General features: G+C 41.9%; 3 protein-coding genes across 4 annotated transcripts; 1 reads left to right on the top strand and 2 right to left on the bottom strand.

Moving 5' to 3' along the window:
* Positions 1-194: 194 nt before the first annotated feature.
* LARP6 (La ribonucleoprotein 6, translational regulator) lies at positions 195-7,611 on the top strand. Its single transcript, XM_021532025.4, has 3 exons — positions 195-454; positions 4,359-4,551; positions 5,620-7,611. The coding sequence occupies exons 1-3, from the start codon at positions 255-257 to the stop codon at positions 6,685-6,687; spliced, it is 1,461 nt and encodes a 486-aa protein (XP_021387700.3). The 5' UTR covers positions 195-254; the 3' UTR covers positions 6,688-7,611.
* Positions 7,612-8,455: 844 nt separating this feature from the next.
* MAPDA (N6-Methyl-AMP deaminase) lies at positions 8,456-16,381 on the bottom strand. 2 transcript variants are annotated; one of them, XM_031505792.3, is made up of 10 exons: positions 16,307-16,381; positions 14,780-14,910; positions 14,206-14,266; positions 13,777-13,864; positions 13,148-13,229; positions 12,344-12,470; positions 11,612-11,692; positions 10,838-10,976; positions 10,266-10,366; positions 8,456-9,384 (listed from the first exon to the last, which is right to left on the bottom strand). In XM_031505792.3, exons 1-10 carry the CDS (start codon positions 16,364-16,366, stop codon positions 9,193-9,195), a joined length of 1,062 nt encoding a protein of 353 aa, XP_031361652.3. In that variant the 5' UTR covers positions 16,367-16,381; the 3' UTR covers positions 8,456-9,192. The 2 variants fall into 2 exon arrangements, with proteins under 2 accessions (XP_031361652.3, XP_085444828.1); XM_085588702.1 differs by having other exon boundaries at positions 8,456-9,112.
* A 948-nt stretch (positions 16,382-17,329) lies between these two features.
* On the bottom strand, positions 17,330-21,342 carry TM2D3 (TM2 domain containing 3). Its single transcript, XM_021532073.4, has 6 exons — positions 21,247-21,342; positions 20,237-20,335; positions 19,305-19,462; positions 18,612-18,786; positions 17,959-18,034; positions 17,330-17,685 (listed from the first exon to the last, which is right to left on the bottom strand). Exons 1-6 carry the CDS (start codon positions 21,332-21,334, stop codon positions 17,520-17,522), a joined length of 762 nt encoding a protein of 253 aa, XP_021387748.3. The 5' UTR covers positions 21,335-21,342; the 3' UTR covers positions 17,330-17,519.
* Between the last annotated feature and the right edge of the window lie 5 nt (positions 21,343-21,347).

Below are 21,347 nucleotides of genomic sequence, written 5' to 3'. Positions count from 1 at the left end.
CTGATGGAACAAAAGCAGTCCCTGTTCAGCCGTCAAGGAGAAGGGCTCCTCAGCTGCCCGGCGGGCCCGGGGGCGGCATGGCTGGAGGGGGGTCGGAGCCTCCCGCCGCCGTGCGGGCGGGCCGGGGGAGTGGAGCTGGGAGCGCCGCCCCAGCGGGAGGGGACTGGGGGGACCGGAGGGGAGGCGGCCGGGCGGCTGTCGCAACCCGGGGCATCGCGGGTGTCGCGGCGGGCTGAGCCCGGCCGAGGAGCTCCATGGCTCAGCCGCCGCCGGCCGAGCCCGGGGCCGCGCCCGCCGGGCCGGAGCTGCCGGCGGGGAGCGGCCCCGTGCAGATCCGAGTGGCCGTCCAGGCGGCCGCCGAGGAGGACGAGGAGGACGAGGAGGAGGAGGGGGGCGGCGGAGCGCAGTGCCCCAGCTGCAGCGAGGAGGACTCGGGGCGGTGCGGGCGTTCCAGGTGAGCCCCCGGGCAGGGGCTCCGGCGGCGGGGACGCGGCGCGGGCGGGGCTGTGCGGGGCGCGCAGCGGGGCTGCCGCGGACACCCCCGGAACGGAGCGGGCCCGGCTGATGCAACGCCGAGGGGCGGGTGGGAGACGCTGGAAAGCCTCCAGCACGGACACCCGGAGGCCGCAGGAGCTGCCCGCCGCACCGATGGCTCCGCCCGGGCTGCGTCCCACCCGCCCCCGACGGGACTGCCGGGCCCGGGGCTCCCCCACAGCGAGAAGCGCCGGGCTGTGATGCCCGCGACATTTTCAATTCACTGCGTTTTACAGAAAGATTTTGGGGGTTAGTTGTAGCTGCGTTTTGGAGTTTTGTTTTGGGGTTTGATGTTTTGGGGTTTTTTTTCTCTTTTTGCCCGTTTTGGCCTGGTGGCCTGAAATAGTTTTGATGCTTACTAAAATCTCTTGCTTGTAAAACGAACATCCAGGATTTATGTGCCAGCAAACTGCAGAGAGACAAAGCTCTACTAGTTGTAGCTCATCCTGTGGTCGGTACTAGAGCTGCAGATGGAGTAATAAATTGTCAGATAAGGATTTAGGTAGAGTAGCAACAAATCCAGTATTCTGTTTGAACATTTATTGTTTCTAATTGATTGTCTAACTTCATACCTAGCATTGACTCAGAGTGAACTGCAATGTATTATTTTAAATTACAGAGGGGTTGTACAGTAGTGAGAAATTTTCTGTAGCTGCCAAAATTGTCAACTATGGACTACAGAAACAAGTTGAACAGAGCTAGGCACAGTGCAGTTAAGGTTTTTAAACTGAGTCAGCTTAGTTATTCCACAATCATATGTGACTGTTGTATTTTTATAAATATGTACAGCAGCCTACAGTATTGCATTCCATGTACTGATTTATTGAAATCAGGACATTATTTACGTTTGTTATCTATGATAGTATTACTTGTGAAGAGTTTCTAGCCCTGGCCTAGACTAGAAAAAAAATTGTTATTTTTTCAAACGCTGAAAGACAATAGCTCTTAAATACTCTTAAATGTCATTTATTTAATCCTCTGCAGTAGCTGTTGTCTTCAGAAATGTTTGCTGACAGTGTTGATGTATATTCAGTTCTTGTGGAGGTTGCCTTTTTGTGAATGGGCTCTTCTTGATCCAGGAAAGGCCAGAGGTATTGCTATGGAGAGAACTCTAAAGACTCTGCATCAAAAGTAGGTGACTGGAGTTTACACGTGCTTCTGCCATTTACATATAACCTTACCTAAGGACTTCTTTTTTGGGAATACAGCATCTGATAGGAAATTATTTACAAACATTTGGAAAATTATTAAGGATGATCAGAAACTGCTGGGAATGAGCCATCTCACTCTCCAGCTGAAGCTTGCAAACAGCTTGCCATCAGTAGGCACCCGGTACTGTATTCGTGTTTTTGTTCACAAACATGGACTGCCCTTGAGTGACTGTACTCTTGGAACTTATAAATTAGATTGCCACATAGTGCTTATTAATACAATACTTCATTCATTTGGAGACTCAGCTAAAAAATTTCAGAAGGTTAGATGCTATCCAAACAATTTATTATATTATTTGTGAGCTATTTAAAATTCCGAATCTGCTCTCTCTGTAGATATGTTTTGTTTCTTTGTGTGACTAATGACCAGATGAGTCACCATGTTAAAAGAGTATTTTTCATTCTGTTTTACAAGCATATAATCACAAAGCTCTGAATAAAGAAATAAGGTTGTGAATAACTACTAGGGTTTGGTTCTTTGTCAATGTTGACTGAAATTATTTATCAACTACTTTTGTAATACAGTTGATACCCTAGAGGTGCTACCAGTTGATCATTATCACAAATTAACATGGAGCTAGTTACAAATTTCTGTACTGATTGTAGGTGCAATTTCCATACATTCAGTGAGGGCTATTGTAAGACCCCAGAAGATTTTGTAAAAACTGACATGTCTGCCAAACATAGAAATAGTGTATAGGTCAAACTGTGACCAATATTTGTGAGGTGAAATGTTTCACCCTGATTCAGTGTGTCAGCGCTGTAGGTCTCTGCAAACATGCAATTCATTTTTGTTGTTTTCCAAAGCACAATACCCCTTTTTGTCTCTAAACAAACACCTGCAAATATCTATGCTAATAAATCCTTAAAATAAAGGTAAGCCTGATCCAGAACTAAAGGCAAGCTTTTCCTAGAAGAGTGTGGATTTGTAAAAAGACTGAAATGTTCCAAGCTTCTTGTACCCAGACTAATTCTGAATCAGTAGTAAATGAAGCAGTGAGAAGGGATCATCATGAATGAAAAATAAACACCACTGTTTTTTTCTTCCTTCTGAAACCAGCACCTACAGCTGGGCCTTAGATATTTTTTTACCATCCTAATTGTAACTTCATCTATTATCCTCTACTTCTGGCTTTGCCAATTAACATAAATTCTTTTTCTTGGTCTCTCATTCTTGTCATTCCTTTGAACTGTACCCTATTAAAGGCTAGGGAGATTTTTAACAGGGAGACTTCTAGGATTGTTCAAGTGAGTATCCACATATATCTGATGTGTTGCCCTATCATCAGAAGAACCATAACAACTATATGTACTGTAAGCTTCAAAAAGCCAGGTGCCAGAGAACTGCTGTACCTTGTCCCAGCAGCAGGCCAGAGTTCCACTGAGCTACCCATGTTCTCCATTCAGCAGCACTGTGGCCACTGCCTCTGTCACCCTGGACAGAACTGTCCAGGGCAGGGGATCCAGCAGGCTGCATCCTCCCTGACAGATCGGCCTCACAGCACTCCAGTGTGATGCCTGCTCATTTTCCTAAGGCTTTCAAAGCCTGCAAAAGCTACTTAAGACAATTTTGGGGAAATGTATGGCTTCTTTTCATTACTAATGTACCTGGGAGACCAAACTAATACATTATTTATTGGGTACTTAGTGAATGATTTTATTTTTTTAACAGAAACTCTCATGATGATCCCACAACAAAACTAGACCACTAACAGCTTGAAAAAATGTCTCTGACTTAAGATAGACTTCTCCATTATAGTCACCTGTAAATGGAAATTTCTATTTCAGCAACAAACATGTTGCTGTAACTGCACATGGCAAGATGTTTATCTTGAATCTATGGCTGCAGTATTTTTTGAGGAATAGAATGCTCAACAGTGCTCCATTTTGCCCAGGTATCCAAACAATATGATGGGAGGTAAAGAGAAGAAATGAGAATGACCTCATGAGGTTATTCCACATGAGGAACCTGCATATGTGCATATAAACCTGTTCCCGAGTTACATGAGCTGGCAGGTTTAGCCCCTGTGCTAAACTGCTGGTTATGTTATTCTGCCACTGTGGAAGCGACCTATAAAACGTCCAACAGTCCTGTCAGTCCTTCCTACTCCCTGGATATCAGCTCCTGCATCCATGCAGTGAAGAGGCTCAAGAAATTATGACTGCATCAAGCTGGAACAGTCATTCTCTGGGATGTGACACTACTCATGAAGCACATAAAGATCAGGCCTATGTTTAACAGCTTCATAATGAAAAATATAACCCTGTAACTGGAGGAAATTTGTATAGTACCCAGTGCCAGGGCACCTTCGTTTCATGTTTTGGTGGAGGATTTGAGATGTCAGTGCTTTTAAGCCATTAGTGTAGATGTTTCATTGTTCTGCACTGAGATCAGCTTCTGGAATGAGCTCAGGAGCTTGACTCCTTTCCCAACTGGAAAGCTTCATCCTCTGAGTTAGCCTGCTGGCTCAGCTGGATGGGTGATACCTGTTCAGTGCCCACATCTAAAGTCAATTGGAACCAGCATTATGGTTATGCCCTTTCATTTTGAAAGGCTCTTTGAATCCACTAATAGAAGATGAAGATCTGTTGATAAAATGATTTGTTTTCCAGTGGTGGGGAAAATGATGATGACTCTGACCAGAACTGGAAACCACCAGAAAATGACCTGATCCAGAAGTTAATAGCACAGATTGAATATTACTTCTCAGATGAGAACCTTGAGAAAGATGCCTTCCTTCTGAAGCATGTGAGAAGAAATAAGATGGGCTATGTCAGTGTTAAACTTCTCACTTCATTTAAGAAGGTAAGCTAACTTTTTAAGACTTTGTCATCGTTTGAAGGGTCTCATGCAAGCCTGAATGTAAAAGCAGTAGAAAATATTAAAGTAACATTTTCTATAAGAATTTTATAGTCCTTCTCTTTATTGCCTGGTTTTGCTATGATGGTTAGTTTTGTACTCATCCAGAACTTGCACTGCTGGTTGATGATTGGCTAGGGAAATCATTGGCTTAAAAGCCTCTATGCTCTTACATTATCATTCTTGGAGACAGGAGGACATTAGATAAAATTAATTTCCACAGCAACTACTCATGAACAGCTGGGTAGTCCTGGTAAAGTTACGTTCCTGTCTCAGAAGGGACAGTGAAACTGATTTTGGACAGAGAACCAAAACTGAAGAGTAGTACAAAGTATCTGGTAACCGATGTCCCTTAGACTTGAAGTGAGTTTTATTATTTCTTTTTTTTCTCCTTACATTAGAAAGACCTATGTAAATCTGTACATAACTGATTTCTAGAATTACAATAGAAACACTTTGTCAAGCTTTTAAATCTCATTGCTTTGTAGAGTTATTCAGTCTAGATGTTAAGGCACTCTCAATTTTGTCAGACCATTTAGAACAGATTATATTGGTAACAGATAAACTGTTTATAAACATGTAATGAAAATGAAAAATCTCAGTCTAAAAGCACCACAAACTATTTCAAGGGAGGAAAGATCAGTTCAATACAATGAAGACCTAAACTTCTTGTTTGGCAAATGTAGCATCCATAGAACATGCATTTTGATCATGGTTCAGGCCTAGTTGTGCAATGACCAAGCACTATGTGAGCAGGCTTTCAGATTATGATTTCCAGTTTGAGCTTTAGTGCCAGTTCCTGTTTTAATTTGATTCAACAGGACATGAGCTTGACAGGAGCTCACAAATGTCCATTATAGCAAGAAAACTCTTTACTTTCTCACTAAGTCTGCCACATGAAACTTAAATCCAGGGTTCTGCTTGTAGACTGAAGCCTGCATCTGCCTTAAAATTCAGTAACTAGTTTGATTGGGTTTGTTCAGTTGTGGGGATTAACCTGTGTTTGTCCCAAAGGTGAAACACCTTACACGTGACTGGAGAACCACAGCCTATGCACTGAAGTACTCCAACACTCTGGAGCTCAATGATGATAACAAAAAGGTTCGAAGAAATACTCCAGTTCCATTGTTTCCAAGTGAAAATGTCCCTACCAGGATGCTACTGGTGTATGATATCCACATGATTTCTGAGCTGCAGGCCCTTAAAAAGGAAGAAAATGGATGCATTCAAGAAAGGATAATGGAGCATCTTCTCAAAGCCTTTGTAAATTTTGGTGTAATTGCATCAGTTCGTATTCTCAAGCCTGGCAGGGATCTCCCCCCTGATATCAGGAGGGTCAGCAGTCGGTACACCCAGCTGGGAACCCAGGAATGTGCAATTATAGAATTTGAAGAAGTAGAAGCAGCCGTACGTGCTCATGACTTCATGTGTGCCGAAAACAAAGAGACAGGCATGAAAGTTGTCCAAATAGGCATGAAACCACCAAAGAAAAAAGTTCCCAAAGACAAGAACCGTGATGAAGATACCAGCAAGAGCCTTAAGAAGACTCGATCCCTTAACAAGAGAGTTGAGGAACTTCAGTTTGCTGGTGATGAATCTTCAGCAAACAGCTCTTCTGACCCAGAGAGCAATCCTACGTCACCACTGTCAGGACGCAAACGTATCACAACAAATACGAGTAATCTGAGCCCTGTCATCCACCCAAACAACCACCTGAGTCCCAATATGTCACCCAGATCAAGTCCTTGGAACAGTCCATCTTCATTAAGAAAAGTAACCAAAAAGTCTCCACTGGCTGAAGACAGCAAGGTTAACCCAAGCACTAGCCCTGAAATTCCAAGGAAACACACTGATTACTCCTCAGACAGCAGCATCACTCCTTCTGGGAGCCCCTGGGTGCAGAGAAGAAAAGCCCAAACTCTGACACAAGAGAAGAGTCCTGTCAGCAGCCCCATGTTGGTTCGGAAAATACAAAATGCAGACGGTCTTCCTGTAGGGGTGCTGCGGCTGCCTAAAGGTCCTGATGGCACCAAAGGATTCCACAATGGCTGTGAAAGAAGGAGGGCTATGAAGGGTGAATAGACTATTCTTTAAAAACAGTTTCACTAATCAGCCAACTGCTGGTGACCAAACCTGGTGAAAACCTGTCACTTGAGTGACTCAGTTAAGTCAGTATTTAATTTGAAAAGCTTTTGTATTTATATAGAGACTTTATCATTTGTATATTTGTATATTTTCCTCACAGAATAGATGAGGTTGGAAGGCATCTCTGGAGATTGCCCAGTCCACCTCCTTTGCTGAAGCTACAAGTCACTGATAGGTTTCAGTATCTGCAAGGACAGACTCCCCAGCCTGTCTGGGTGAGCGTTCCCATGTTCAAGTACCCACACAGAACCAGTCTGTGCCCCTTTTCCTGTTACTGGGTATTGCTGAGAAGTGCCTGGCTCCACCTTCTTTACTTCTTCTCATCAGATATTTAAAGACCTTGATGAGATCCTCCCCCAGAGCCCTCTCCACTCCAATCTAACCAGTGCCCACTCTCTAAGCCTCACAGGAGGGACATGCTAGCCTTTTAATCAGCTGAATCACTTAGCTAATGCAGGGCCTCTAACTGCATCCATTCTTTTTAATGTATTAGTTTGAAACACCTAAATATTCAAGCAGACATATAAATCATTGATGTAAGTACATTATTTGCCAAGCTATGATCCTGAGAAGCAGTGTGTACTTATGCTTCAGTGGTTGTAGTATGAAAAGCTATGGAATATTACCAGTCTCATCACAGGGAGCTGAGGCTTTGAAGATTGCCTGTGTTTGCCTCAGAAGGAACTGAGAAACCAAGGCCACAGTGAGCAGTTGTTCTCACATACATCACCAAAGCAGTACTGTTCAAGATTGCTTATCTTCAACCAGTGTGCATTTTGATGAGTAAAGACTCTGAGCACTGGAGACTGCTCTGTAAGTGTTCTCTTGTATAATCAGATGGAAATAAAAATATTAACACTAGATCTATTTTGTTTACTTTAAAAATAAGTTGAGCTGCACATGAATAGATAACTTAAACCTCATCTTATACCATGTGAAATTCTAGTAGCATTTACTCAAAATTTCCATTGCATTCAGGAAAATAAATCTTTGCCCCATTACTGATGGTTAATTCTGTGATGATGCTTCATTCTGTGTGTCACAGTCATTTTTATACAATATTATAAACTAAACAGTAGTTATGTCACTGCTAACTCAGAATTTGACAAGTAGGGTCAGTAAGAAGTGCTTAAATTAAAATTAACTATAATGCTACATGAAGTCAAGGAAGGAAACTGCAGTTCCACTTACAAAAGTCAAACTCTGGAAAACTAGCCCAGAGGGTTCCAAGTTGCAATGGTGATCTTGGGAACTGTGCATGACAAAGGTTTCATCAGATGGTGATTCTTCATTCCAAATGTCCACATCCTGTCCAACTTCCTAAGTGCAACATTTCTGCTGTGCAACTCACAGTTAGACTCCTATATACAGAAATTCCAGCTCTGTGTGTTGCTCTTTAGCCACCCACGTACTTTCCTGGTTCTTTCACTGCACACAAATGTAATCCTCCAGGTGACCTCCCAACTCCCATTACACAAACTGCAGCATGTGCACATTCAGACCTTGTGAGCTCTCAGCACCAGAGCACACAGGCACTGCTTGGAGAGGGCAGAGTGAATCCTGAGGCTGCCCAGGACAGGGAGAGCCAGGGCCTGCCAGAGCAGCAGGGGAGAGGCTGGCAGGCAGCACAGTGCTCCAGGGACTCACCCCAGAGAATCCTGCTTCTCTTCTGTAGAGCTCAAACACACACATGCACACCTTGAAGTGGTGGTTTCAAAAACATGGAGCTTGAGGCTATTTTTATTGCTTTTTTTTACACAACAAACAGCAATTCTAAAAAGCATTTTAAGAATAAGACCACTTTGCCAAGTAGCTTGGTTACTGAAGGCATTCAAGATTCTTAAGTGCCTACACACCACCAGTGCCCAGGGCACCGGCAGAGACCTCCACATGATACTCAATCCACAGCAGCTTTAGTCATACACATACAGCAATAAAACCAGATACACTCTTAAATCCTTGGTATAAATATTTAGTTCTCCCTGAGTTTGTTTCTGTCTTCACATTCAATCAAGAGCTTAAAACATAAAAAAAATACAAACCCAAAAATTACACACTGCACATTCAAACTGCTTGGCCAAATGCCAACAGAGATGTTTTAAACATCAATAGCTCTACCTTGATTTTGTTCCACCTCTTAAATGTTTATATTATGATAACATATCGCAACTAAGTATTTTTTTAAATGTTATATCAACTCAAGAGAAACAAGGCGACAACACATCTGGCATTTCAGTCACAGGCTGAGAGCCCTTCTCACCTACCAAAAGAAGATTTACCTCTGTCCCCAGTTACAAGAGATGCATTCCAGTTGCCTTCATTTCACACAGGCAGTTTATCGCTGGGCTTAAAACCCTGAGGTCTGAAAAAAGCCAGGGACTTTGGTAAAAAAAGCTTATTAACTCAGCTAATACACCCGAGCTATTTAGGACAACAGTTTGATTAATCAAACATAGCTGGCTTCAGCTTACACCATTGTTCCCTGAGCTTGGATTTTACTGCATTTGAAGCAAAAGTATAGTTGATTGATTCATAGGAAAGATCCCACATCTGTGAGCGAGTTAGATTAAATGTTTTTGCAACCAGCTCATATTCTTGTGATAGATCAGTTGCAAAGACGCCTTTATCATCAGTCTAGAGTTAAATTGAAAGGAAAGAAATAAAAAAGTTTAAATTAGTTCCTCTATATCAAAAAGGTTTTTCTTCTAAACATACAAACAAGTTTTATCTTGCTGTCTCACATTTTATCCCACTGTTCTTTCATCTGTTCATGATTATTTAATTCTTTTTTTGCCCTATTTTCACTACAAATGAATAAATTATTCAAATATATAAGAAAACTTCTTAAAATGATGTCATGATTTATAAAGAAAATAGGATTGCCTACTAAAATTGCTAGAAAGATGGCTATCAAATGTTGCATATATTCAAGGTATGTCAGTATGTGCAGGTCTCCTTATTCCTCTTTTCCCTTTCCCCATATAAGCAGTGCTATAAAATACATATATAGGTAAACACACACTTGGACTATGCTATGGGTTATGGGGGTTAAACTAACAGGATAACACTATAACCCTGCCAATGGCAGCACAAGTACTTGGCACCTGCAATGCTTAAAGACCTCAATGAGCTATCAAGAGAATTATCAAGAGCAGGAGCTCTCACCCAGCATAATGAACACCCGGTAAGCAGAGGTGCATATGCAAGCACTGGAGCCATGGGTTTTAAATCTGCCATTGTGCAAAGAGCTATGAAGTTCACTGCTTGTATAGCTGATCATTTTATCCCACAGAAAAAAGTCCTAGCTTTAAAATAGAACCAAGATAAATACTAGCAATTCCCATTTGAATTAAAAGCGTTTTTCAAACATAACATTATGATTGCATAGAAGAAAATTATTTGCTACAAGGTCAGAAATTGTAAGCCAGTTCTGATCCATAAACAGAGAAAGACTTCTCCAACCTCACAAGTTTGGCCCTTTGGTCAAATACATGCTTAAAAATCAAAAAACTTACACAAAGCACTGCAGGATGGCCCATGCTGTACCAGTATCCAAAATGGTGTTTGTCACAGGAAGGCACTGTCTGAGATTTTATGTTTGATGTCATGCAAAATTCTAAGGAAAAAAACAGAAAAAGAAATTAGGACATATAATGAAATAAGAGACATGTTAATTGACTTAGAAAGGTCCTGAATAAAAATTAAAATCAGCTACTGTTGTTTCCTTGATTTTCTATGCTTCTTTTGTAATTTCTTTTGAGAAAAGTTTGCTAATTTATTTCTTTGGGGTATAAAATTTAGGAAACTTGCAAACCAGATACATAACCACCGCACAGTCTTGTACAGTAATGACAAATTATGATTTGGGAATTGGTTTTGCTTCCATCTGAAACATCAGCTGTTGTCTGCTGCCACAAAGATGCCAAAACCCCCCCAAGCATCATGAGTGTACCTTCATGGGCAAGTCTCACTGCCATATTTGTCCAAGTCACCTCTGGTCAGAGACAAACTGGTGTCACTGGATCAGCTGTACATATCCTGTTCTGATATCCAGAGACCAAGTCATGGCAAATATTTTTTTCCTTACCAATAGGTATATGATTCTGCTGAACCAATGACACTATCTCTTCAGAGCCTGCTGCTGTGGAGTTGAGAAATGTTCCGTGTCCAATTCTGTCAGGAGGCAGGCCCAGGAGAATCTTGGTCTCCTCTTCTTGATTTGGAATCTAGAGAGGATATATTTCACATTCTGTCAAGGCAGCATAAAACAGCACATTATATAACTACAATGGACTTTCAGTTCTACATTCATGACGTCTCTCATTCAAAAGAAAGTGTTAGTGAAATAGAAACAAGTATAAATATTCTGATAACATCATATGTCCTGCTTAATTTCCTGAAAAAATAACTTATCTTCAGTATTTATTGTAACTATATTCAGTATTTATTCTCAAAGCCGATTCCAGCCACCCTTTGAACAGATGAGCAACTCTTTCTATGATCCCAGTGGAATTACAGAGCTCACTGCTCATGAAACTGTAAGGATTTCACTACACATGATTTCTGATAAAATACCAGTAAGAAAGCAGTGGATCTCTTAGAAAGCTCCTAATTTCAATTTCAGACCTAAACCCCCACTGGATATAGTACAGGAAGCAATAATCTGCCTGTTCAGATTTAGGACAAAAGGTTGACTATTTCTCCTTGTTTTCTTGTCTCTTTTCAAATGCCCCAAACCATTAATACTTTGGTCTGAGAAGTCCAAAATGCACAGAAGGTAATTTTAATTTCGTCAAGATTTTCACAAAATGACAACTACAGAGAAACAGCAAAATAAAATAAAAAAACCCCAACATTTTACCTCACAAAGATGCAGTGCCAGCTTCAGACCTGCTTTTTTTGCTTCAGAGAGTGGTTCCAAAAAATCTTGACCATGTCCTGCCTGGAAAACAGGAACACATCACTTTTCTACAGCTTATTTGACAAAATCCCTGTCATTACTATAAATAAGTCTAGCAGTATCCAAACACTACATTCAAATACATTAATATTTAAATTATTCCACTTTTCCCCTTACTTCAGTTTGCAATGCAGCAAGTCAAACAAGCCTCTGCCATACGGTTTAGACCAATGGATCAAACACCAGTAGGTCAGATGATGCCTAAGATTTACAAGCCAATTGTCTTGATTTTGATACCTTTTACACAGCTGCCACCTACAGCTATTTCACTTCAGCTTGACAGCTGTCCTCAAACATTTTTGCTTTCTTAATACAAAATGAACATTTTGTTGAGCTAAACAAAATGTAAACTATTGACAGCTTGCCTCCACCCAGTTAACCTGACTGGGACAACTCAGGTGCACACAATTCCCAGATAACACTGAATTTCAATGGTACTTTTCTCAGTCACATACCAATCTAAGAGTATCTACCCCTGAGAGCAACAAGGATTAACCCAGTATAAATCCATTCCAGCTAGGCACAAAAATTAGACAAAAATTTGTGAGAAAAACCTCTGGTTAGAACCACCTGCAGTTATACAACATTTTATATTTATCTTCAAGAACAGACTAAAATAAACCAAAAACTTACAGTGGGATCACCACTGAGGTCAAGTCCTACTACAACCCCATCACTGGAAAGCAGGAACTCTTCAGCAAGTTTTACAGTTTGCTTGGCAACTGCTGGGCCATCTCTTCTGTTTATTGCTATTAAGAGCCTGGGACAGAGATGTATTAAATTATTAAATTCAATTATTACAAGCTGTAATATCAGGAGCTCAACAGATCTGATACCAACAAAAAATGGCAATTCCTATCCTTCATGACTGAGTATAAAGAGTATGTGTATAGGAAACTGTTCTAGGAATGAAGGTACCACAGTGTAGAGGGTCACAAACAGATAAATAAGTTGGCCCAAGACATGCAATAACACCCATGGAAGATGAAAAATCTTCAGCTTTCAGAAATAAATCTAGTAAGGGTTGTTACAGAGGCTATAAAAGGCAGGAGAGCAAACTGTCTCCAAACAGCCACTGTCACCTTCTGAAACTTCAGATGGTCAGGACCAGTTCTTCTTTACAGGAGGCTGCTTGTACAGCTAATCAAACAAAACCTTTGCAATGAAGCTAAGCTGTGAAAAAGGAGTCATCTCCATGAAAATCCTTTTACTGACAATGTTGCAAAGAATGGACAGTCTTAAAGATGAGAGGCTTTACCCAGTTTTCTTCTTTAGGAGTAAAAAGGAAGATAAACAGTCAGGATTACACTCCATGTAATCTGGTTTAAAAACACTTTTCTTTCCTATACTGCTGGCTTGTAAACCACTCTGCAAGCATGACCAAGCATCAGACTACACAAAACCTTGAAACAGAGGTGTTCCACATGCTTTATTTACCTTACATCTATATCCAAGCCCTCCTCTTGACACTGCTTTATACCCTCAAGTACGGTTTCAACATACATCCTTTTGGTCATACCTGCAAACATATTTTAAATTATTTTTATTATATTGCAGACCCAGCTCTCTAAGTTTCTAGTCTCCTAAGTTTCATGTTGCAACTTTGATTTTAGACAATACAGTCTTCTAACCCATGTAATTCTAATTCTATCTGTAAATATAGCTTTACTGTGAAGCACATATTTGAACTAAACCTCCTCCTAAGCATGTGGAAAAATTAAAATGACTTTGTGTGAACCAGAGAATCACAATAGGACTTCTATTATGAGTTTCTACTAAACCATAAAGAAAAGAAAAAACAAAACATCAAAAGTAAAATATATCAGCTATTAAAAACAGCAGACTCAAGTGAATAACCCAATCTCAGGATTGTTATGACCAACCCATTTTGTTCCTCAAAAATCTAATAGGAAAGTGACCTGCTTTTACCTGGTTAAATCTTAGCTTTCATATTTGAAGAATATTTTTATTGAGCCAACTAAATTTGCCTTTACTTATTAATAACATAGTCTTCAACTAAGTTTTATATTGCAAGATCACAAATTAACTACCAGAACAGACTGTACCTGTGGAATTTTCTTCTCTCGGAGTGCTTCTCAATTCCAGATACTTAACACCATCATCAGCAAATTCTTTAATGACATCTTTAGTTATCTGATTAAGTAAAAATCGTAAAAGTGATACTTATAATTAGTTATATTTTCCTTTACAACTAAAAGACCCAGTTATTTTTTGTTGTGAAACATTTGCAGTGTTTTCAGGCCCAGTGTGTTTTTAGTAGTCCCCATGTCTGTGGAAATGCTACCATACAGAAGGCACATTTGATTCTTTCAGGGATAGTGAAGACATTTCAAGTATTTTACAGTAATTATTCTGACCTTCAACTGAAAAGGACCATTGTTGATATTATTACTTGGAATCCAATGCTCTTAATCCATCTGGTTGTGACTGTGTGTACTGCTTGCTTGTTTTAAGTGAACTTTTAATTAATTTACCAGTAAAATATCTTCAGTCCTCGTGGTAACCTGATAGATGATCTGAAACATCTGAAAACATCTAAAATAAAATAGAAAAAAAAATTAATTGGAAAGACACTGAATGAGTATTTAGGAAAAAAAAGCTACATTTTAAAAACACCTACCCACTGGAGTCAACTAGCTTGACTGTATCTTGAAATACAAAGAAACATCTGAACAATTTCTGATTTTAGATACTAACAAAGCATGCCTAACAAAAGTTGTTACTACCACAAAGTTTTTTAAAGGAAAAGGAAAACATGAAGTTTCCAAAAAAGGAAACTAGGTGAGTCAATTTTCTCTTAAAAGCAGATGATCTAAGTGAAAAATTTCAATATTTTAAAGAAGCAATTAATCAACAGTTTTCTTTTTAGTTTGCAAGCACTGAAGAAATTACTCTGTAGATACAAATATAAAAAAAAATCTATGAGATTATGCTGCAAAGCTTAAAACCATATTTTCTGCAGTTAGTGAGTAAGGCCATACATTTCTGTTTTCAACTTAATTGAAAAAATCTTTGGTAAATGTTCATCACACACATGCATATACTCACTCATCTAAGGTTCTTTTCTTCCCTTTGTCAATCACAGTCATTCCATTCTGGATCTGAAGGTTTGGCTTCTGGGCCATGAGTTTCTTCATAGTAGCAGTACTGATACAGCCATTCAAATGAGCATGGAGTTCCTACAGAAATAAAAATCCTATGGACTTATGAAAAGGATGGCTTCTGCACCTTGTTTGTACTACTGTTCTTGTATCCTACAGCAGTGTTTCACTCTGAGTTTGAAAATAACAGTTATCTGCATTTTGGCTAATAATAACTTCCTTAGGTTTTTGGAAGCACTGGTTCAGCTGAGAACTGTCTTATTTCTCTCATAGCTGCTGTTGGCTCTGGTCTGCATGGGAGCACAGCTGGCTCAGCAAAGAGCTCTCCAGACAATTCTTGGGGTGGTGTGATCCAAGGTGAGGAGGAAGCCAATAGCTGCCTCAGTATTACAAAAAAGTACACTAAGGATTCAAGAACTCTCCCCATCCACTGCAAGTTAAATGTACATGTCCATCATTTACATATAGCAACAGGTGTCTACCCACTCCCCTTACTTTTGTTCATACTCTGAAGTTTAAACTCACATCAGAAACGCAGCAAGATTCTGCCATGAATGGTAGCTGCAGTAACTGCACTCCTTTGCCTGATTTTCTATTGACATCCTGACTTTGGGCTCCACATCTATGATGCTCAGCTCCACTCCTCACTTCACCTTTGCTCCTTATCTCCCGTCTTCGACTTAAGGAATAGGCCTCTAGCGCCCTCCCAACTCATTCAGAATGTATCGACAAAGCATCTACTTTGTTACCTACCTCTCGTCTCCCTATACAAATCCATTCTCAATAGGAAAAAAAAAAAAATACTTCCCTTCATGTTTACACTGGAAAACATGTCAAAATTGTAACTCACCAGAAGCTGTGGCTGCTTACAGATTCTGGTGACTGAGCCAGATATACAGTACTACAACTGTGTTGTATTTTTCACAAGCTTACAGTTACCTCACAGAATCCTGACAGACATTAAACATACATCCTGAAAAGCAATTTAGTGAAAAGGAACGCTGGAATGCAAGAATGGTGTGGCCAGCAGTGGGTTTACTGGTGCCTCCGTGCACTGCCTGTACAGGGCTCTGTACGTGCTCTCGGGGTTTGGTGAGTGCGGCACACGAGCCCCGATATATCCACACACACCCCTACGGAAGGCTTGCACTGATATGCAAGAAGTAAGGCACACCCTCGGGACATGGAGAAAAAGCGTTATCTGAGCCAGAGTTCTTTGCTAGACTGAGGGGAAATAGGTCAAAAAGAGAAAATGAAGATCGCGCTCAACTGATTTAATTGCAATTAGATTAGTAAGGTCGGTACACAAACCGGACAGGCAACCACCCGACTGCATTTTGCGGTGGGATAAGGCCCTTAGAAAGCGCGCGTTCGGGAAGGACTCCGGGACTGCAGCAGCGTCTGTCGCTCTGCCTCTGCCTGCAGCCCGGGCCCGCCGCCGCCGGAGGAGGGTCCGGCCCGCCGCCCCGCTCACCGCTTTGGGCAGCCGTCGGTAGAAGCGCAGCTCCCGCTCGCGGTCCCGCTCCGCCGCCATGGCGGCTCCTGTGCCGGGGGCGGGACGAGCCGGGGCTCGGCGGCGGCACCGCCCCGGGCCCGCCCCGCCACCGCACAGCGCGGGGCCGCGGCGCCGCTCCGCCCGCGCCGCTGCAGCGGGACCGAGCCGAGACCGCGACAAACGGTGTCACGATTAACGCCAGGAAAGCTCCAAGGGACAGTTTATTGAAGCGACAGCATTTCCAGCCCGACGGCGCCGCAGTGCTACCGCAGCGGCCGCTGCGGCCCCGGGCGGGGGCACGCTCGCACGGCGGGCATCCACCGCCACTACACAAGGTTGTCCTGTAATGGCACCAGTCCGCTACATCATCGCGTCACAAAGTCCTCATGGATAAACTCATCGATTATATTGCCGACCCTTTTCTAAAGTAATTTGGCAAGCTTGCTAGCACAAGAATAGGAACTGTAACTTTCACAGATATGGTGGTCAAATCTAATCAAAACAAAGTTATTCCAGAACAATCAAAAAAATCTATTTCAATTATTTAATATTTAGCCTTAAGTGATACTGCAGTCTAATTCTAAACTCCCCCATAATTTAAAGTCAAGTCCCTAAACAGATATTAGGTATTGCTATGTCCCAAACCAAGAAGATAATGTGATTAACATCATAAAACATGGTGATTTACATACTACCCACATAACTCAGGCAAATAAATTATCCTCCCACAAATTAAAAAAACAAAAACCCTGACATATTTAGGGAAGTTAGCTTTAGAGTTAAATTAAAGAGTTGATTTAAATTAAAGAGTTAGATTTAGAGTTAAATTAAAGTGTAGAAATATGAAGTAAACAATTCAATATTCAAGTTAGTTTGCTGATCTTTGCAGGGCCTGACAGATCATCCAAGTTCAAGCACAGTGGAGAATTTGGTTAGCTGCTCAACTTTTTTTCATAGAAAAATACCATGTCTATAGAAGAAATGAAATGAATTTCAACTTACTCAGTGATCCACTCTTTTATTTGACCTTAGTTAAAGGCAAACCAAGTACAGATACTGTACATTAAAATGTATGCACATACAGAACAAACAGTTGTTCTTCATTCTACCTTAAAGGCTCAAACCTCCACACTTGTTTATTTAGGACCCTTTGCAGGCAACGACTCCTCTCTGAAACACATTGCACCTACATTTAGATATAGAGAGATCCATCTGCAGGTCCCACATACCCAACACCTATTAGCAGCACATCAATTAGTGTCCATATTCCAAGTCCACCGAAGCTGAAGAGTTTTCCCAGACCTTCCCGCCACTGACCCAAATAGAAACGATCGGCACCAAATCCACCAAGGGTGATGCTATAAGAATAAAAATATGATTAATTATTATTATTTTTAGAGGAACTGAGCTTGGGTACCCAAATGTTTTTCCCCCAGCTGTGTTTGCTGAAGACGGCCAGCGCTGTTGAATGTGAACCCTTCAAGCATTCTATGCCCACCACTTCAAGCTAGACTATCTGAAATACATGTTACTTGGCACACCTTTAAAAAAAACCAGAAAACCATAGAAGCTTAAGTTTTAAAGAAAACTAATCTATTTTAGCTTGACATCAACCAATAGTTCCTGCTTACCTTAGTGCCAAAGCAGTAGACCACTTATAACCTCCAGTCCAGTTGCAATAGAGCATCTTAGGAAAGACACGGTTACCTAAATATTGGAAAATATTAAAACCTTACTGAAATAAAGACCATATGATAAGGAAGAAAATTACAAGGAAGAAGATACTATATTTTTCCAAAGGAAAAGGGTTGACACTAACTGAGAAACAACTGTCAACACACAAGCTCATTTATACCCTGCAGTTTTTTGTTCCATCAATCTTAGTCCAATATCAGAAAAGTCAGTGAACAGAGGGAAAATTAAGTCTAGTGGGATGGAATCAGCACAATTTTCTTTAACTGGCCTATGGAGACATTTGATATTGATTCTATTAGTGGTCTGAGAATCAGACCACCAGTAGGGTCAAGTAAGTTTAACTCACAGAAGTTGACAAAAATAAAAATAACTGTTTTCTCTGGTGTGACAGTATACAACAATATAATAAGCCAATGTTTGCAGTTAGATGTCAATATTATGCTCAAAAATGAAATGCAACAATAAAAAATTCAGTAGATTGATCAAGGAGCAGGCTGTTATTGCAAAAAGGATATAAACAATCTTTGTATTCACCCATTACAAAATACGTGGAAAATTCTTTAGAGAAACCCAGCTTTGCCCACCTTACCTAGACAATGAATGTGATCCCGGACTGTGCAAGTTGCATTGTATCGCTGTCGAGGGCAGGAAACTGTCATGCAGTTTGTGGAATTGGTACAGACATAATCACTTGTGGCAAGCTGCCAGCAAAACTGGCACGTCATGTTAATTGTAAAGTTCTCCTGCTCGTGATTATTCTCATCCTGTAAAAAAACAGCACTATTACTCCAATAGCATTAAAACCAAAAATCAATGTGCAGTATCAAAATAGATTTCATGAGTAGACATTTTGGGCAAAAGAACAATTGTTCTGCTTGCTACCTTTTACAAAGCAGAATAGAAAACCACCAAAGAGGTATCAAAGTCACATTTAGCATTCCTGATTCCTCTAATTTAAGGCTGCTGCCAAAGGGAGGATTCATTTAGTCTCATCTGTAAGGTCAGTTTGTAACTCTGACAGATATTTAGCCTCCCCACTCTCAAAATGTTTGGAGTGGTTTAACTCAAAGGCATGGCCAGGTAACAAAAAGGTCCAGGGCACGAAAGGCAAACCAGGGAAGGGCAGGCCTGCCTCTTTAACAGCTCACAGTGAGTGATCAAACTTACCATAGAATGGCAAACCTGCCTACAACAGAATCTAGAAATCAATATTCTGCATTTTAAGATAAGATGCCACAGTTTAATTACTTAAATCTGGGGTTAAGAATAACAGGTTACTTACAACACAATGAACATGCGGCTTGACTTTGCAATCAAAAGTTGCCGTCTTCCCATATATACAGGAATAGTTTGTGTTACATGTCATGCAGTCTGGTGGCAGTCTACTGCAAAGCCCATTGCTAGGACAATTAGTCAGGTAAGGTGGAATTTCTGTACTTTCTGAAAGGTGCAATAAGTGAATTAAGAACCCAAGTAAAAAAAAGCTAAATAGCCTAAAGTACATATATACATTTTTAATACATACACAAACACATGCACTGATGTATAAAGGGCTTTCCTCACTATACATGGAGCAGCATTCCCAGCCTGTGCTGTGCCAGAGGAGCCACAGGGCTCTGTGCAGGACACCAGCCAACATTTCAGCACAGCACTGGGACTGAGCTTATAGGGATTAGTGCTGCCTCATCCAGCGCTCCTCAGCAGAAATAATCAGTTCAGGAATAGCAGCTGGGTGACACGGGTAACCTACTTTGAGCTGAGCTCTAATTAGGGCTACAGCTTCCTCAGCCATTTGCTGTTTGCATGTGTACAGAATCACCTCCTACACTGCCAGCAGGAACAGCATCTCTGTCAGTCCTGATGCACCCTCAGTGAGCTACAAAGCTGTACTGATGGTGGACAGGCAGCAAGTTCTTGCAGGATGCTGGAGTCTTTCAAGAACTTCCACCATTCTGAGGGGTATAAACCTCATATAGCACAATGGTACTTTAACCTACCATTTTGTAGCTCTTATATGAGCCAGTTGTCTAATTAGATAACCCAAAGTAACTGTTACGGTCATAGAAAAGTAATTCATAATGTGGTGCACTGCAATGCTTCTCACCACTGTGAAATCACATACATGTCTCTAAGACTCAGTTCAAGAACTTTCGGACTCGAGACTGAGAAGGATCCATGAAAGAAACAAAGAAACAAAACAACATAATACCTTACCTAATGGTTTAAAATAGGGAGCATTTGTACTTGTTGAAGTTAGGCTTTTTGCCAGTGTAGACTGTGGCTGTGAAAGCTTTGTTGTCATCAAAGATCCCACTACAAGACAAAAACATGGAGAAAGCAAAATTTCTAAAACAAATTTCATCTTTAGAAACAGTTTGATTTCAGCACTCTGACACAAAAATGCAAGTGGAAAGTGTAATGAGATTAGAAAAAAATCTGTTTCCCTGTTCTACTAATACTGGGATACTTATATTAAACATTAAAAAGAGCATTAGAAATGAATTGTTCCTCCAAGACAATGAACTACATTTATTTCCATTCAATCTTATGTTTTTATTCATGAGAAGTAAAAGCACTGCTCAGAAAGCAGATTTACAGAGGGTTTTCTACTAAAGAATACCCTTTAATGAAGCAATGTAAGCAGTTCTTTGACAGAAAGATGGAGCAGAGGACCCGTTCGGGAGGCACGGCTGCGTTCGTACTGCGCGCTGTCTCTGCGGGAGCCGCCGTCCGAGGGCTCGGAGAGCCGCGATGTGCAGCTCCATCCTGCCAGCCCTCACGGCAGCCACCGGGCACGGGGAGGAAGGAGAGGCGGCTCTGCCACACCACCCGCCCGGACCGTGCGGAGCAGCCCCAGGCCGTTCTGCATCACCCACGTTCGCGGCAGAGAGCAGGCACAGAAGGCGCTGGGTAACAGAGCAGCACACGAGCCGGCGGAGCGGGGCCTGGCCCGTCTTCTACCCTGACACCGAGCACCTCAGCCCCAGCCCCGCAGAGCCGGCACGACGGAGCGCGGCCACGCCCGAAACACCCGCCTCATCCCCAGTCAGGGACGCGGCAGCGCATCCTCACCCACCGCGGCCACCGCCTGGTCCCGCTCCGTCCTGGCCGCGGGAAGCGGCCGCTGCCGCTCGGGGCAGCCGTTCCCACCCCAGGCCCCAGCCAGAGCCCCCGTCCCTTCTCCCACCCTCGCCGCCCAGTCTCGGCGCTGCGGCCGCTCTCACCGCGGCCCGAGAGGACGGAGAGCTGCGCCAGGAACAGCGCGGCCCCGCAGAGCCCGCGCAGGGCGCGCCGCCACCGCCGCGCCGCCATCTTGGTGCGCCCG

The sequence above is a fragment of the Lonchura striata genome, chromosome 10 (assembly GCF_050655825.1).
Source record: "Lonchura striata isolate lonStrDom1 chromosome 10, ASM5065582v1, whole genome shotgun sequence".
Lineage (NCBI taxonomy): Eukaryota > Metazoa > Chordata > Aves > Passeriformes > Estrildidae > Lonchura > Lonchura striata.
This window is presented reverse-complemented; position numbering and strand designations above follow the sequence as displayed.